Raw genomic sequence first — 17,811 nt, forward strand, 5'->3', positions numbered from 1 at the left:
TCTGTAAAGTCTGTGTGCTACCATAACCTCTTCTGAACTGTTTTTTGCGCGAGCAAGTCGTACGCAGGGTATTTGTTATCATGGGTTGCGTACGGCAACATTCCACAACACAAATCAAATGCTCCGTGTCCATGTTGACCGACGAAGTTAATGTCAACAAATACGTAAGTAATCGTCTTAAAACCCGGTCGGGGCAAGTTACTTGGTTGAGGTATTTTCCGGGGTTTTTCCTCAACCCAAGATGAGCAAATGCTGGGTAACTTTCGGTGCTGGACCCCGGATTCATTTCACCGGCATTATCACCTTCATCTCATTCAGACGCTAAATAACCTAAGCTGTTGATAAAGCGTCGTAAAATAACCTACTAAAATTTAAAAAATAAAATCGTCTTAACCCTCTCCACATATCCCGACAGTAAGAAAAAACTCACCTCGGTACGTGTTTCCAAATAGTTCACATTCCTGCCACTACCGGCGTTACCGTACGTATCGGTAAGTACTCTTCAGAATGAACGCCGTACTTGCTAGGCAACTTCTCTGACACATAAGTAATACACCTCTGCTGAAGTGTAGGAAGATTGAATTCTCTAGGCTCATCGACTAGCCACATGACGGCATACAGCGAGCTATGACACACTTTGAACTGAACACCCAGTATATTACCGGTACTTCTTTAAATTAAGCTTACGTAGAGAACCCCTCAACGAATAGGAAAAAGGTGTATAGGGATAATATAATTTACAGTAGAGCGGATTTCTACTTAAGTCCAATCCATATCACTTCCGGATTAGTTACCGAATGCAAGGGGGGATAATATATAGGCCTAAACATTTCCACTTATTTTTATTAATTTCAATTATTCAAATTATTCTTTTTGTCACTGTGTAAAAATGACGCGAGACTTATAGATTTACGAAGAAAGTGGTTGCACACAGTTCATTTGGCGCCAAGATTATGAAAAATTCTAGTTATAGCCTAGAAGTTACTGTGTAAAATATAAAATCAGACGGTTTGTGCATTTTATAGTGGCTATGTTTCTGTTTGTACTGTGAAATTTTGACGAGATATCTTTCCTCATTGGTGAAATGTGATGTATCCATATTATATCATAAAATATAGTAAATACATAAGCTACAAATTTTAAACATAGAATGTCATCCTTTAATTTGAACACTCAATTCTTATTAAAAAAACTATGATTATGATTTATGATAATAACAACAATACTCCAGTAGTAGTAAAACTTACCAAGCCTAGAACAGCAAGTGTTATAGTTCTCGTTTTGTAAAAGCACGTCTTCTCTGGTAAAAACACTGAGGTCACCTGAAAAACAAAAACCGAATTTGTGAACACAATTTTAGAAATTCAAGAGAAAAACATGTGAAAGTACTGTTACCAATCATTAATTGTTTTTTACTTTAGAAGTTTAGAAGTTCGATTTTAAATACGAATAAATCCAAACAATTATTCTTGTTTCAAAGTTTCGTGCTATATAAGCAGAATTTATTTAGCATTTTAAATTTTGCATTAGTCATACTAACACGAATATCACAACACAGAATGTGAAGTCTGATTAGTACAATACAGTAAAATCCCTCGTAACCGTCTCCAAATTAATCAGCAATATCAAAACAACGGCACTTTTGGCTAGACCCAAAAAAATGTTTAAATGTGCCACAGTCTGAGCCGTCAGTTTTGCCACATTAGGAAGTTCGCACGAACTTTCATTTTCAGTGAATTTTATTTTATTTATTTTATTGGATTATTTTACGACGCTGTATCAACATCTAGGTTATTTAGCGTCTGAATGAAATGAAGGTGATAATGCCGGTGAAATGAGTCCGGGGTCCAGCACAGAGAGTTATCCAGCATTTGCTCGTATTGGGTTGAGGGAAAACCCCGGAAAAAACCTCAACCAGGTAACTTGCCCCCCGGGCCACCTGGTTTAGCTGCCAGACGCGCTGACCGTTACTCCACAGGTGTGGACTTTTCAGTAAATATTCGAACCTAACATTAGTATATTATGTGTATTGTGTGATGTATTTTAATACGGAAAATCCACACAGTTTTTAAATTTATTCAGTTATGAGGAAGTGATACAGAAATAAGCTTCACATGAATGCAGTTTCAAGATTTGGCACCATGAAATACGAACTTTTTTTTTTTGTATATAACGGCATTTATTCAATTATCCGGCAAAATCTCGTATCCGGAACTAGCCTGGTCCCTTTAGTGCCGGCTAAGAGGAATTATACTGTAAGTTATTAGACAGCAATGTATGCAATGGAGGGGAAAAAGGAACTGGCCACCCTATCTCATTATCTCCTGGCTTAGTTGCCTCGTGAGTTATGCCTTACTAAGGTGTCAATTATGAGATTCAAACTCATATTCGGACAGTTGGCTAAACAATTGAGATTCTGGCGCACTGTGCAGGGGAGGAAACGAAAGTAGTCTGAGACGTAATAATGCATTTCTCGCAATTCTAGTAGGGAAAAAAGTCAATTTTTTTTATCGGAAAGTATTCGCTATTATAACATTCGTATAACATTTACTTGCAAGTTTTGACACTTTTACGCTAGTCGTTTTTTAATCTACACTGTCTCTTAAAATTACCGGTTATGTCGGCTATTTTTCGCGTTCATTTCTTATCTACTCGTCTATACTCCTACGTGTAGAATGTCACGGGGTGATAAATGTATCAGACTACGATAGCGAGTATTACGCAAGCAGTGTCATTCCATGAACAGAGTTGTCTTTTTCTTTTCCACCACCAACAACATCGTCGTCCTCATCATCTTTATCGTCTTAATAGATTTTATTGCTAACGTCACAATTGCTATTTCGTATCTTCACATGTCTTCCTAAATCTCTTTTTACTTTCAGAACATCGAATTATGATAGATACTATTGTGACGCTGTAACAGGATCGAATTTAAGAATCTGTCAGAAGTACGAGTATTCGTTTTTTGCAACCACGATACTGAAAAATTGGATTTTATCATTTATTCTGTCTTCGTATCTGTATATAAAGAGTTAACACAAAAATTCCAATGAATTTGTTCACATTTACTACAATTATGACGAATTCTGAGTCACTTTATCTAGGAATGGCGCACATGAAGTACAGATTGATTTAAAAATACGTGCACTAACTTTAACTGAAGTCACTTATAGTGGTTACTCTAAATAATAAAATTGTCTACTTATTTCAAAAGTGTTATCCCAGAGAAGAATGACGTGACAGTTGTACTAATATAACGTAATCTTACATTCCATACCACAAAAATTCTGCTTTTACTTTTTTTTTGCTATTGTGTATTGTCTTTAGTTTTTTATTTAAGTCCTGGAGAAATTTGACTTTTACGTTTTTGTTATTGTGTATTGCCTTAGTTTTTTATTTAAGTCCTGAAGAAATTCGGCTTTTACTTTTTTTTATTATTGTGTATGGTGTTTAGTTTTTTACTTAAGTCCTGGAGAAATTCGGCTTTTACTTTTTTTATTATTGTGCATGGTCTTTAGTTTTTTACTTAAGTCCTGGAGAAATTCGGCTTTTACTTTTTTTATTATTGTGTATGGTCTTTAGTTTTTTACTTAAGTCCTGGAGAAATTCGGCTTTTACTTTTTTTATTATTGTGTATGGTCTTTAGTTTTTTACTTAAGTCCTGGAGAAATTCGGCTTTTACTTTTTTATCATTGTGTATGGTCTTTAGTTTTTTACTTAAGTCCTGGAGAAATTTGGCTTTTACTTTTTTTGTTATTGTGTATTGTCTTTAGTTTTTTACTTAAGTCCTGGAGAAATTTGGCTTTTACTTTTTTATTATTGTGTATGGTCTTTAGTTTTTTACTTAAGTCCTGGAGAAATTTGACTTTTACTTTTTTGTTATTGTGTATTGTATTTAGTTTTTTAATTAAGTCCTGGAGAAATTTGGCATTTACTTTTTTGTTATTATGTATTGTCTTTAGTTTTTTATTTAAGTCCTGGAGAAATTTGACTTTTACTTTTTTGTTATTGTGTATTGTCTTTAGTTTTTTATATAAGTCCTGGAAAAATTTGGCATTTACTTTTTTGTTATTGTGTATTGTCTTTAGTTTTTTATTTAAGTCCTGGAGAAATTTGACTGTTACTTTTTTGTTATTGTGTATTGTCTTTAGTGTTTTATTTAAGTCCTGGAGAAATTTGGCTTTTACTTTTTTTATTATTGTGTATGGTCTTTAGTTTTTTACTTAAGTCCTGGAGAAATTTGGCTTTTACGTTTTTTATTATTGTGTATGGTCTTTAGTTTTTTACTTAAGTCCTGGAGAAATTTGGCTTTTACTTTTTTTGTTATTGTGTATTGTCTTTAGTTTTTTATTTAAGTCCTGGAGAAATTTTGGCTTTTACTTTTTTTGTTATTGTATATTATCTTTACTTTTTATTTAAGTCTTGGAGAAATTTGACTTTTACTTTTTTGTTATTGTGTATTGTCTTTAGTTTTTTATTTAAATCCTGGAGAAATTTGGCATTTACTTTTTTGTTATTGTGTATGGTCTTTAGTTTTTTACTTAAGTCCTGGAAAAATTTGGCTTTTACTTTTTTATTATTGTGTATGGTCTTTAGTTTTTTACTTAAGTCCTGGAGAAATTTGGCTTTTACTTTTTTATTATTGTGTATGGTCTTTAGTTTTTTACTTAAGTCCTGGAGAAATTTGGCTTTTACTTTTTTTATTATTGTGTATGGTCTTTAGTTTTTTACTTAAGTCCTGGAGAAATTTGGCTTTTACTTTTTTTGTTATTGTGTATTGTCTTTATGAAAGCCATCCGACGCATCAAGACAAAAGCCCAAGGGCCAGACAACATTAGCATAATACTTATACAGAAATTACAAGACATAGTAATACCTACGATTGCACATATATTCAATAGTTCCTTAATCACTTCAACTTTCCCTAAAATATGGAAGCAAGCTTTCGTTCTTCCTCTTCCAAAAGTCAAAGTTCCCACCGACCCGAACGACTATAGACCAATCAGTATCCTGCCAGCCATTTCAAAAGCACTGGAAAGAATCGTACACAGACAAATTACTAACTACATGAACGAACACAAACTATTCGACGAGTATCAGTCAGGTTTCAGAGCTGGACACAACACAAGCACTGCTCTACTTAAAGTGACCGAAGACATTCGTGAAGCAATCGACTCTAATAAAGTAACAATACTAACACTTCTTGACCTTAGCAAAGCTTTCAACTCTGTAAATTTTGACCTGCTCACCCATAAATTGAGAAATATGTATTTGTCAGAGACTGCTGTGAGTTGGTTCGAATCCTACTTACGGGAAAGACAACAATGTGTTGTATCCGGGAATCGAAGATCCTCCTGGCTTGACATAACATCAGGTATACCACAGGGGTCGGTACTCGGACCATTGTTGTTCACAATATATGTCAATGATATTACATCTCTTGTAAGGCATTGTAACTATCATTTGTATGCTGACGACCTTCAATGCTACATCTCTTCCCGCTTAGACCGAGTAAATGACGCTATAGATAAATTGAACGAAGACATTGACTCGATTGTGACATGGACAAAGAAACTCCGTCTTAAAATCAATCCTGGAAAGACACAAGCAATTATATTAGGACACAAACGGCAAACCGACGCTGTAAAACACCTCGACATTTCCCCTGTTAAAGTAAGTACAGTGCATATCCCTTTCAGTTCGTCAGTAAAAAATCTTGGCATTCACATGGATAATAATCTCAACTGGGACATGCAAATCACAGAAACCTGCAGAAAAGTATATTCTATTATACATGTGCTAAAAAGGATAAATGTTCATCTCCCCTCTTGCTTAAAAAAGTCCCTTGTGCAGACACTTGCATTTCCCTATTTCGACTATGCGACATTTTACTGACTGACCTCTCCAGCGACAACAAAATGAAACTTCAACGTGCTCATAATTTGTGTGTACGTTTTGTAAGCAATGTTCGTAAATATGATCATATTACCCCATCCCTGGAAGCAATAGGTTGGCTTAAACTAGATAAGAAAAGAAATTTACATTCACTTCTCTTTCTCTTCGAAATCTTGAACTCTTCTATTCCTTCGTACCTGTCGTCTCGCTTCACTTACCTTTCTTCCCACCATAATCTGAACACACGCTCTCGTCATGAAACAATACTAACAATACCATCCCATCGCACCTCCTCATACTCATCTTCTTTCACAATAGCCCTGCCAAGACTCTGGAATTCGCTACCTGCTAGCATCAGGGACTGTCGAAATAAAATTGAATTCAAACGAAAACTTACTAGGCACTTGGTCAGTAATTGATTACTTGTAAATAGTTTCTTTAATCTATCACAAAATATTTCAATATTCAGTAATTTCATCACTATACAATTTTGTTATTCTAGATTTAATTTGTAATTCAGTAAATATAAAATATTCTTTGTTTCTCTATGATAAATTATCTAGTTTTAATTATTCAGGTAATCTTTTCGTACTTTGATTTTATTGTAATTGTAAATTTAATACTAACTGTAATATTATTTGTAATTGTAAATGTAAATTTAATACTAATTGTAATTTTATTGTTGATATTGTAGTTGGAATCTCCTGGTAGAGGGGCAGAGAAGGCCTGACGGCCTTATCTCTACCAGGTTAAATAAATAAATACTACTAATACTACTTTTTTATTTAAGTCCTGGAGAAATTTTGGCTTTTACTTTTTTTTTATTGTATATTATCTTTACTTTTTTATTTAAGTCCTGGAGAAATTTGACTTTTACTTTTTTGTCATTGTGTATTGTCTTTAGTTTTTTATTTAAGTCCTGGAGAAATTTGGCATTTACTTTTTTTGTTATTGTGTATTGTCTTTAGTTTTTTTATTTAAGTCCTGGAGAAATTTGGCTTTTACTTTTTTTGTTAATGTGTATTGTCTTTAGTCTTTTATTTAGGCCTAAGTCCAATTTTTTTATTATTTATCATCAGATTTTCAAGTCCATGGACTGCACATTCTGAACTTGTGAGGAAGTTGTATGAACCAAACTTCAGGTATTTCAGGACTAAAGTGGAAGAAGCAATTGGTTTTCCCAGCTACGAACATGATGTGGACTTCACAATGTTGAAGATAAACATTCCAATCCATGTTTATTTGCAATCACAAACTTTTCATTGACATGTCAGAAATTGCAAAAGCTTGCTTCCAGACAGGGTGGATTAAAAAAACATTAACTCATCAGAAAAATATATGTGATCTTATGTCAGAACAATTATTATTCTTTTGCGTTTAAATCTTATAGTAATTTTATAATAATAATAATAATAATAATAATAATAATAATAATAATAATGGCAGAAGCAAAGACAACAGTAATAGTAATGTAGTGGATAGTATGTACTGTGGAGCTGACCTCCGGATTTTAGGTAAAAAAATCTGTAACCTTAGCCTATAGCAAGAGGGCTATATTACCTATAATACCTGAAATAATATTATTTACCTTTATTACCTGTAATAATATTCTTGGAAGGAGCATGTGTTTTGTACTAGTTCATAATTCGGCCACCAGATGACATAAGCAGACGGATTCGAGAACTGTGACAGTCATAGAGCCACTGTAGATCTGAGGTACGAGTGAATTGTACTTTTCTTCAACAGATGGCGTTACTTACAAATGGCTTTTAAGGAATCCCAACGAGGAACTCAGAGATTCATTGCCGCCCTCAAATAAGCCCGCCATCGGTCCCTATCCTGTGCAAGATTAATCCAGTCTCTATCATTATATCCCACCTCCCTCAAATCCATTTTAATATTATTCTCCCATTTACGTCTCGGACTCCCCAAAGGTCTTTTTCCTTCCGGCTCCCCAACTAACACTCTATATGCATTTCTGGATTCGCCCATACGTAATACAGATGGCGTTAGTCTAGCAGAAATCAGTGAAGGACTGTTATGTTATGTTATTGAAAAAACAAAGCACGTATAATATTGTAATTATAATTATGCACAAATTGCGTTGAACGACGTTCTCGTCAGCATGGTTGATTAGTATCGAAATTCAATGTGATGAGACATGGCCGACAATTCTGCTCAGAGCCCTTTATAAAAGCAAGTCTTTTCTTTTTGCGTTCCGTATATGTACGACATGGAAACCACAAATTTATTTAGGAAGTCATGCTAATGATTTTATCGCTCTTTAAAAATCCATGCCTTTCGCAAGTATTTAAGTTCAAACTTTGAACACTATACAGTATTATAACCACAGGTTCAACAACCAGCATGTTAAAAATTATAGCTAATCAATTCAAAGCCATCTTCTCCAATTTTAGGCAATGCAATCGGACACTTGTGAGCACATGCATAGTTTTACAAAATCAGCACAGGTTTGGAAATTTTACCACGATGTTTTTGCACAATTATTTTAAAGCTTAGTTAATAATAATAATAATAATAATAATAATAATAATAATAATATACAAAACTTAAATTACAGATAATGTAAACTGTAAACAATTTTAATAATACCCCCCCCCCCCCCCACACTGACAAAATTCTGCGTACGCCACTGATTGAAGTACTAGATTTTGGTTTTGTTACGATCATCCTGTCACGTCTGTAGGCATGTGAATTTTCTAAATATTAAATAAATAGTTAATTTTACATATTTAACAAGTAGGGTAAGTGGGTTTAGACATTACTTGAAAAGAAAAACTTCATGACCTCAAAATTGCTGGATTCATGGGTTGTGTAAGTAATAAATCGCGTCACGTCTATGGACATCACATCCGTTGACATAACATCCGTTGACACACCATGTCCACGGATGTGACAGTTAATCAACGGACGTGACTAAACGTTAATTTTAATAAATTATGGATATTATAGTGGTAGATTTACAAACAGACAATATAAAGCTTACATAAAGACTAAATACTTATATTCTAGTGCTACCCAAATGAGCAATGCTCGTATTTGGGAGCAGTTCAGTAATTTTAATATAGGCCTAATTATGCCTAAAAATATCAAATTTACATATATCAATGGGTACATAATGAAAACATATTATTTACAGGAAGGAATATGTTTAAAGAGTCACGTAAAATAAATGAAATAATATTGGTACTTATTTCTTTTCTAAATGTTCATTGATGAATTTCTTTCGTTCAGGTTTTTTCAATGAAATAATTCAATAACTTACGACAAAACTTGAGCTATGTCTTAAACTAGCAGTTATAAAACGTCAGGTTCAATTAATGGATTTCTGTACGTTCCTTCTTGCATAATTTTTTTATCTTATTGGTAGATTTAAATATTTATAAAATGAGGAAGACGGTTAAAAGAAGATAACGTAAAACGTTGAGCACGAGAAGGGCTGTAGACACGCGAAATATTTAAAGTGGATTAATATTAAAATACCAAAATTAGATCTAGACGAATAATGCAATTTAATAAAGTTAGTAACAACTCTGTCGGTAAATTGGTCTACATAACTGGCTTCATATGGGTGAATGACGTAAGTCATGTTAAAAATAAATAAATAAAGTTAAAGAAGACTGAGGCAGGAACATACAAGACTAATTTTTATCCTAAATGTAAATTTCGGAAAACATTACTTTCAAAATGTACCTTTTCTGGAGAAGGACTCATATAGTACTTGTCTGTTAAAGAAACCATAAAAGAAACGGCAAATCCAGTTGTTATTTTGATTAATACGGACCAATAAAATTACCGTATTTTCCCGCGTAATGGATGCCCTCGCATAATGGATGCACCCCAATTTCTCGCGTTAAAATTAAAAAAAAAAAAAATCCCCGCATAATAGACGCATAGAGGAATGTAAATCTGTGACAAATGATAGCAGTGATGCTGAGCCTGACAGTGACTGAGATAAGACGTGTTAATAATAATAATAATAATAATAATAATAATAATAATAATAATAATAAAGTGTCTCGTCTTATTGTCGCTGTATCCATTGTTACAAGTTATCACCTGTTTGTACAACTACTGCTAACTATCGATCGTCTAAAGTGCGACGCAATCGATATATAAATTAGTCGCGGCCCATACAGAATGTCTCTAAATTAGACCGACAAAATTAGAGGCAGGTAGATAACCTGCGTGGAAGCATATTTGTTAAGGAACCCATGGGCTGCGACGCTTCGTTTCATTGCAAGAAGGCGGGAACGGATAATCACTCTTTTCAGTCCAAGAGGGGTGTGTCATTACTACTATCACTCAGTTTGTTTACGTCCGGAGCCCAGTATCATTTGGTATCGATTACAGCACGTTTGTTTACTTCCATTGGTACGACCTCTTGTTATCAGTGTTACGCAGTTCAGTACTTGTACTGCACTCATTCTGTTGTAATGTTCAGTAAAGTTTAATGCGTCGTTGATTTCGTTTTTCTGTACGTATTTTTTCTTTGTTTGGATTAACACACAGAATCATGTGACACAGAATCTCTTGTTATTTGCACATACCTACCTACTTTATTCCGATCTGTAATTCCTTCTTGCACTGAAACGAAGCGTCGCAGATCATGGGGTTCCTTAATAAAATATGCTTCCACGAAGGTTATCTATCTGCTCCCTAATTTTGTCGGACTAATTTAGAGACACTCTGTATATCGTTACGTATTCTATTACGTCAGCATTCGAGTCGACGCACCATTAATACGTGTTTCTTTTTATTAATTTTTTTCCTTGCATAAAGGATGCATCTTAGTTTTTTGTTATAAAAATCGAAAGAAAAAAAAGTGCGTCTATTACGCGGGTAAATACGGTATTAATATATTTCCACATTTCTTTTATTAAAATTGCTGCATATGTGTATACAGTCTGGTTTATGTATAGCATACAGCGTTCAAATACTCTATGTTAAAAATATCTTATGTCAGAAAGTAATGGAAGTATATGTCACACTAACAGTAGACCAAAATAGTAGTATAATAAAATATAAGTTACGATCAACAGAAGAGGTATATTGTACCGTACATGAGTTTACGTAGGTTAAATGTTCATTGTGGATTATTTATTTGCCACAGTGAAATATGCCAAATGAGTTCTTAGCGAGTCAAAACATGTGACTTGTCTTGGCATGGATACGTACTTTATTCTTATGCGTTTTACGTGTTTAGTGGTAATTCATTTTCTTTATCATAATGCGAGTGATGCTATTGTTTACAGTTTATTTTCGTGAATTATTATTCAAAAGCCAGATTTCCCGCGCCGTAGTGTCGTGGTCTAAGGCATCCTGCCTAGGACTCACGTTATAGAATGCGCTCTGGTTCGACTCCTCATGGGGGAAGAAATTTTCTCATGGAATTTCGGCCAGTGTATGGGACCGGTGCATACCCAGCATCGTGATGCACTTGGGGAGCTGCGATAGGTAGCGAAAATCAGCTTTCGAAAACCAGCTGTACCGGCCGAGGGGGATCATCGTGCTAACCACACGACACCTCCAGTTTGGTTGGATAGTCATCCACCTCTTCGGCTTGTAGACGTGAGGCCAGGAGCTGGCTCGTCGGTCTTGGACCTTCATGGGCTGTAGCGCCACGGATTTACTTTGTTTACTTTACATACTTCTCTAGTGGCGTGGAAGAGAAGGCCTGATGGCTTTAACACCACCAGAATAAATAAATATATCATTGTTGTTGTTGTTATTATTATTATTATTGTTATTATTATTATTATTCCACAGTCTCATGTATTGATGTTATTCATATTTGCTATATATTTTTATACTCGCTGAGTGAAAGAGCAGGCCTTATTAGCAAAACTAAACTAAATAAATGAACAAATAATTTAAATTGCAGGAAAGGTCATTGTAGTAACAATGTTTATGAGTAGAATATATTTTAAACAGTCTTCGAAGTCTAGTTTCGAATCATGAATAGAATGTCAACTGCAGCACAAACAAGATGCAAGTGTTCCCTGATAGTACCAGTGTCACGCGCCAAACATGACTTCACGCCAATAGAATCTATGAACGACTTACTAACCTTATCTCCGTACGTCTTAAGACAGAACACGGTTCCTAATGATGATGCCGAAAAAAAATTGAATAACATTTGAATCTTGCTATGTGTACTTTTAGTGGAGTCATTTGCAGAATTTGTATAACAAATGACGTCCATCAATTCATACCCTTCCCATTATTGCATTTATAACGATAGATTTATAAATTCCTAACAGTGAGTAGTTTCAGTACTAATGTAGTAAACGTTACAAGAATTATTTCCTTCATGTGAAAGATTTCACTAGAATAAAATAAAATTCTCATAGTAACAGCTAAAATGCCGTGTCCATACTAGTTAAGTATTTAAAATGGAGCATGATTATGTCCAGATAAATGTTTGTTTAATAATGTAATTGAGAAAAAAATAAAGAAACATTAAAATTATCAAAACTTCTTCATTTATGTCTGAGTTTATATTTCCTTAAATATGATTTATTACTCTAGTCCAGTAAATCAGACAGGTCTGTTACACCATTTTGTTCCTATGGGTACACAGTTGAAAAAGAAATCCCACAGATGTCAGCACAAGTCAGGATGATGTATACATACCACTGTAGGATGATGCACAAAAGTCCATCTTGATTGTACTGCTATGTTCATCCATTTTGATTTGGCGAGTTTGTGTGTCATACTCTTGCTTTGTGTTTTACTCTAAGCATGCATTTTTACTCAGATCTGTTTCTGTTGTCTTTTCCACAAATAATAACATATACAGTCAAGATCAAGAGGACATTATGGTACACATGTGCAGTAGTTAAGTTGCTATTTTGAAGATTTTTAAGCAAAAATATATATATATATATATATATATATAGGTTAGCACATGCTTATGTTTGTTTTGTCATGTCTGTTACCTGTCAGATCTGTTACTCCATGTCATGTCTGTCACATCATTAAAAAAAGTGCCTTAATGTTTTTTCTATCATTAAAAAAACTAAGGCTCAAATATCTTCGCCTTAACGGTAATCTACTAAGATAATTGTTACTGAAAGAATGGTTTTCTGTTAGTTACTGAACAAGTTATTATCTTTATATTAGGTAGTAGATTTGATATTAAGATATTTAAAATATTTGTTCATTTTTGATCTGAAGTTAGTTCTGTCGCTATTCTAAGACATGCGCACTGTTTAAAGAATATCTGATATAAAAATAAAGGAATTGTATTTCTATAAAAGATCCATTGTCTTGTCCTATAACACACATGACATTTAGTCGTGCCATCAAAGATTCATTGATACTTGTAGAGAATCCCATAAAGCAAGGTGAGTGTACAGTGGCTGATTACTATATGGCAGAGACATTGCACTATATTAATACAGGGACATCATTTTATTTTTACTTCAGTTTTTATTGTACCTGAGTTTTTGAATCTACTTCACTCCCATCCTTCTACTAATGAAGTTCAACCGTCCTCCACACAGATCCAAGACCGCATATATAGTCATAGTAGCCTTACGGTCATAGTAACAGTACGTTCCAAAAATATGTTCGCGTTTTCCAGTAACGAAAGAGCTTTCAATATTGAATCATTTTCGCACAGGTACTGTCGTCCGTTTGCCTACGTCGTATACCGGTTTTCCCCACTAGCTTTTATACGCCAGCTAGTGGCTGGGCTGTCTTAGCTCTTTTCTGAGAACATTAATTTCTGTTAGCAATTGGACGTCTACGTAATATTATAGAACTGTTTAAAATAACTTAAATAAAAGGGCCTCGTTAAGTAATTAACTTTCACGTGATTTCCTCCCTTTCTACGATCCTACGACATAACCACTTGCACGAACAGTAGATAATATGTCTGAGTAATTTTATCTTTTCGGATCGGGCAGAAGTGAAGATTGAATTTACAGTACGTAAGGTACTTCTTTTATAGAGTAGGTACAGAATTATTTCAACATGAGTTACTAGTACGAAGAACGAAACTGGTAATTGGGATTAGGTACAATAGTCTATAGTGCGATAATATGTACATTAGAACTTAAGCCTGTATCGAAATGAACGGCCACCATTTTAAACAAATGTGTTTAAATATCCATATTATGATTATTTTTCAATTTAACTTCATTCTCTATATTGTACGCTAATGTGGTATAGACAGTATAATGTATACTGCATAATGAATACGTCCACATGGACAGCTCAGTTCGTGAGTAAAAACACTCATTTTTAATACTGTACTGTATTTTGATTAAACAAAAACCTAATGAAAATGATCAAACTCAAAAGCGCAATATTTCCTAGTTTACGTAAATGGATGAACTACTTTTCTTCCCTCCTATACCTAGTAAAGTGATTTGTTTGTATATTACGCCAGTATCATCGAACTCCAGTCGTGGAAGGGGGTAGAAAACGGCGTTGATCCAGAGGTATAGGCAAGTTAATATTAAAAATATTAGAAAAAAAAATAAAATGATGTCCCTGTATATGCAGAATATGCACTAAATAGTACTTTAATTTTGACGTTCTCAATTGTCCATTTGTTATACAAATTTTGCAAATGACCCGACAACTCGTGAGATAGAAGCGCAATCGGTAAGAAGACGATCCTTCACTGTAACGTAGGTCAAGACTGTAGCTCTCAATTTAACATGTTTTTCCTTGTTATTTTCTTCATATTTACCAAGTAACATGTCCCTGTTAGTTTTCCAATAAATGAATCCTGTCAGGTACACTAACGAATATTATTTTAATCTGATATTTGTACGACACTGAAACAACTACAAATGTCTTATTTAATCACTGTTATCTTTTGGCCGGGAATACCCTTGTCTCTACCGAGTGGTCGAAGCATACATTGCTTAGTCAATCGTATTAATTTTCGTTAGTGAAATTCACAAAATGAGCTCAGTTGGAACGAATATAAAGCATTCTATCAAGCAAAATTTGCATTCTCATATATTATGCAAGTAATATTTGTGCTGTAGACACAAGGTGAAAACAAGGTTGACTCCTGTCGACCAGTACCTTTATCAAAGATGCATAGACCAGCTTGCGATTAACTGAGTAACTTGACGTAGTCTTACATTGCATGCGAAACAAAGTCTGACAAATAGTGGGAATCCATCATGCAACTATCGTAATGCAATAACACCGTTTAAAACAATAAAGGTAAAATATGTCACAAAGGACATATCCAGTCCTTGACGTGGAGACATAAATCGTCCAAGAAAACATAATATAGCCGAAACTTTAACCTACAAACATAAGGAAAGGATATAGGATAAAGTTGCCTAATGCCGTGATACCCCTAATTCCGTGATACGTTTTTTTCACTATCACGGGATTGGGTATCTTGCTATAAAGTTCACCGATGTCTCAAAAGTAGCTGAAAGATGCACTCTTTCGAGAGAGATGGTCGAACGGCAAAGCTTTGACTGACATTCAGTTTATAAAAAGTATCACAGGATTAGGGGTATCACGCCATTAGGCAACTTTACCCTACATGTAGCCTAAGCAGAGGTTGACAAGAGAGCCTTCCAAAATCTTTAGACTGAAAAACGGGAGAGTATTCTGAGGCAAAACTTCTTCTTTTTCTTCGTTTCTCATCTTAACGCTCTGCCTATTACCATTCCTATAGACCAGTAGGATAGCTATTAGATTGTATTATTGTCTGGAGTCTTCTAGGTGTAGTCCACCAAATTAGAAATCGAATTTGCATCAGTTTTCTGTAAGCACCATCTGAAGATCTTGTTTACAAGAAATGTAGTGTGTTCTTACTCTTTCTCCAGTGTTCTATCGAACTTATATCCGGAGATTGAGAAGAAGGGCTCTGCAGATGTTTCGGGGTGTTGTGAATAATCTACATCCTGGTATTCCTTGTAGTAGGCCTATGAATGGGATCATTTTCCTGCATGAAAATATACTCGTAGTTATCTACACCCTCCCTTTTTAAATTTTAGAGGTATTTTTTTAGATTATTATTACGTGATTGTACACTGGTATACTTTTTTATTTCCTATTGTTCCGATTGTAATGGCATTTCAACCAATTATTGTCAGAGGACACTTAATATGTCCTTTGTTTTTGTACTGGGGCTCAAATGAATATTCATCATTCAAAAAATTACTTTTTTTCTCAGTCTAAAAATGAACACAAACTTCAGATATTTTGGAGATATTTTAAAATAACTGTGTCATTAAAACTATCACATATGTATTATGTCATGAAAATTTCCATTGCTATGTAAGCAATAAATTGTATTCAATTAGAAATTAGTCTGGCTGGGCGGAAGAGAAGGCCTACTGGCCTTAGCTCTGCCAGATTAAATCAATAAATTATTATTCCCATATTCTCCTCGGTCGGCCCAGATTCCTTCCGCCTTGTATTTTTTTAACTCGTCCTACTTGTGTGTTCTATTCGCTTTTTTAATAATCATTTTTTCTTCTAGACCGGAAATGTTAAATTTCTTAGTTCTATCTGCCTTTTCTAGTAAATAAAATATAATAAAACAATATGGCACAAGAATATTCTGTTCCTTTTATCTTGCGGGAACACAGTGAGTGGTACCTAACTTCTACAATTTTAAACCGATCTCAATTATTTATATACACCATCTGCATGAACAGTAAGTAAAATGCTGTACTAAACAGTAAATTGGTGGTTTGATTTCCAATTTATTCAATATTTTGTGATTTTGTCGCAAACACAGGGAGAGGAAAATGTACAAAAAGTTTGTGAGCAAAGGACAATTTATATTATGCGGGCAGACACATATCGTTTCTGACACGACAAACATTATTACACACATTTTATATACGAGTAGCCTATTTATTCCATCCTAGCATTATAAACATGTTGTTACTACATCCAATATCGTGCGTAATCGGCTTATTACAGCACGCGTGCCAATAAAAGCAATGACGTATTCGTTATGACGTAATACCGGAACGCTTGCTATCTTGCTTATCGCTTCTACGCGCGACGTAACAAAAAATGAAATGCAGGCCAGAAGGTACCGTCTCATATATTTCCAGTCTTTAACAATTTTGTATCATTATTGTAATAACAAATAAAACAGTTCTGTGGTTCAGATAAATTATATTAACAAAATGAAGGAACATTTGTAACATAACTTAAAATGGAATTTTCATATTAACTACTTATGTCTTAAATTACGTAAAACTCTATACAAATTTGTTCAACTGCGTCGCTTTATGTCAGTAAAACTATTGAGAACAATATTTTTAGCGCTAGTTCAGTCTATAATACAGTATGGAATTATAGGATGGGGTGGATTATCACAGAGTACCATTCGGCCATTAATATTACTACATAAAATAATTATTAAAATATGTTTAAGAAGAAAACTTGATCATCCAACTCATCTCATATATAAAGAATTTAATGTTTTAAATATCAAGCAAATTTATATGTATACTATTTTGAATCACTATCATAAATATCAAGCTAAATTCATATCATCCGATCATGTCCACAACACAAGAAGATACAATATTTCGCTCCCCCTCATTGAACCAAAATGTAAGACTGAAGCAGGTCTAAGGCACAGTTCTAATTACAGTCCAAGATTATATAATTATTTTATGAAGAGGAATCCTAAATTAAAATTATTAAACAATACATTATTCAAAAAACAAGTGCTTGAACTGTTTCTAAAATTATAATCATGCAAATTCTTATTCTTTTTTTTTTTCTGTCACTTTAACAATGTTGTATTCTTAACTTAGTATATGTTTATGTATAGGCTATGGTATTGTTTTGTTTGTTTGTTTTTGTTTTTTTTCTTACTCCTTTTAAACTTTATGTGTAATTACTTTTAACAGTTTTAATCAAATTATTATTATTATTATT

The 17,811-nt window shown here is 33.8% G+C and overlaps 1 protein-coding gene across 2 annotated transcripts in view; it reads right to left on the reverse strand.

The window, feature by feature from the left end:
• Positions 1–17,811, reverse strand: part of LOC138701728 (uncharacterized) — a 155,006-nt gene that overhangs the window by 19,207 nt on the left and 117,988 nt on the right. For both annotated transcript variants that reach the window (XM_069828935.1, XM_069828937.1), the window contains one exon: positions 1,248–1,322. In XM_069828935.1, coding sequence (XP_069685036.1) covers positions 1,248–1,322 — 75 coding nt within the window. The remainder of the gene's footprint in view (positions 1–1,247; positions 1,323–17,811) is intronic.

The sequence above is a fragment of the Periplaneta americana genome, chromosome 6 (genome assembly GCF_040183065.1).
Source record: "Periplaneta americana isolate PAMFEO1 chromosome 6, P.americana_PAMFEO1_priV1, whole genome shotgun sequence".
Lineage (NCBI taxonomy): Eukaryota > Metazoa > Arthropoda > Insecta > Blattodea > Blattidae > Periplaneta > Periplaneta americana.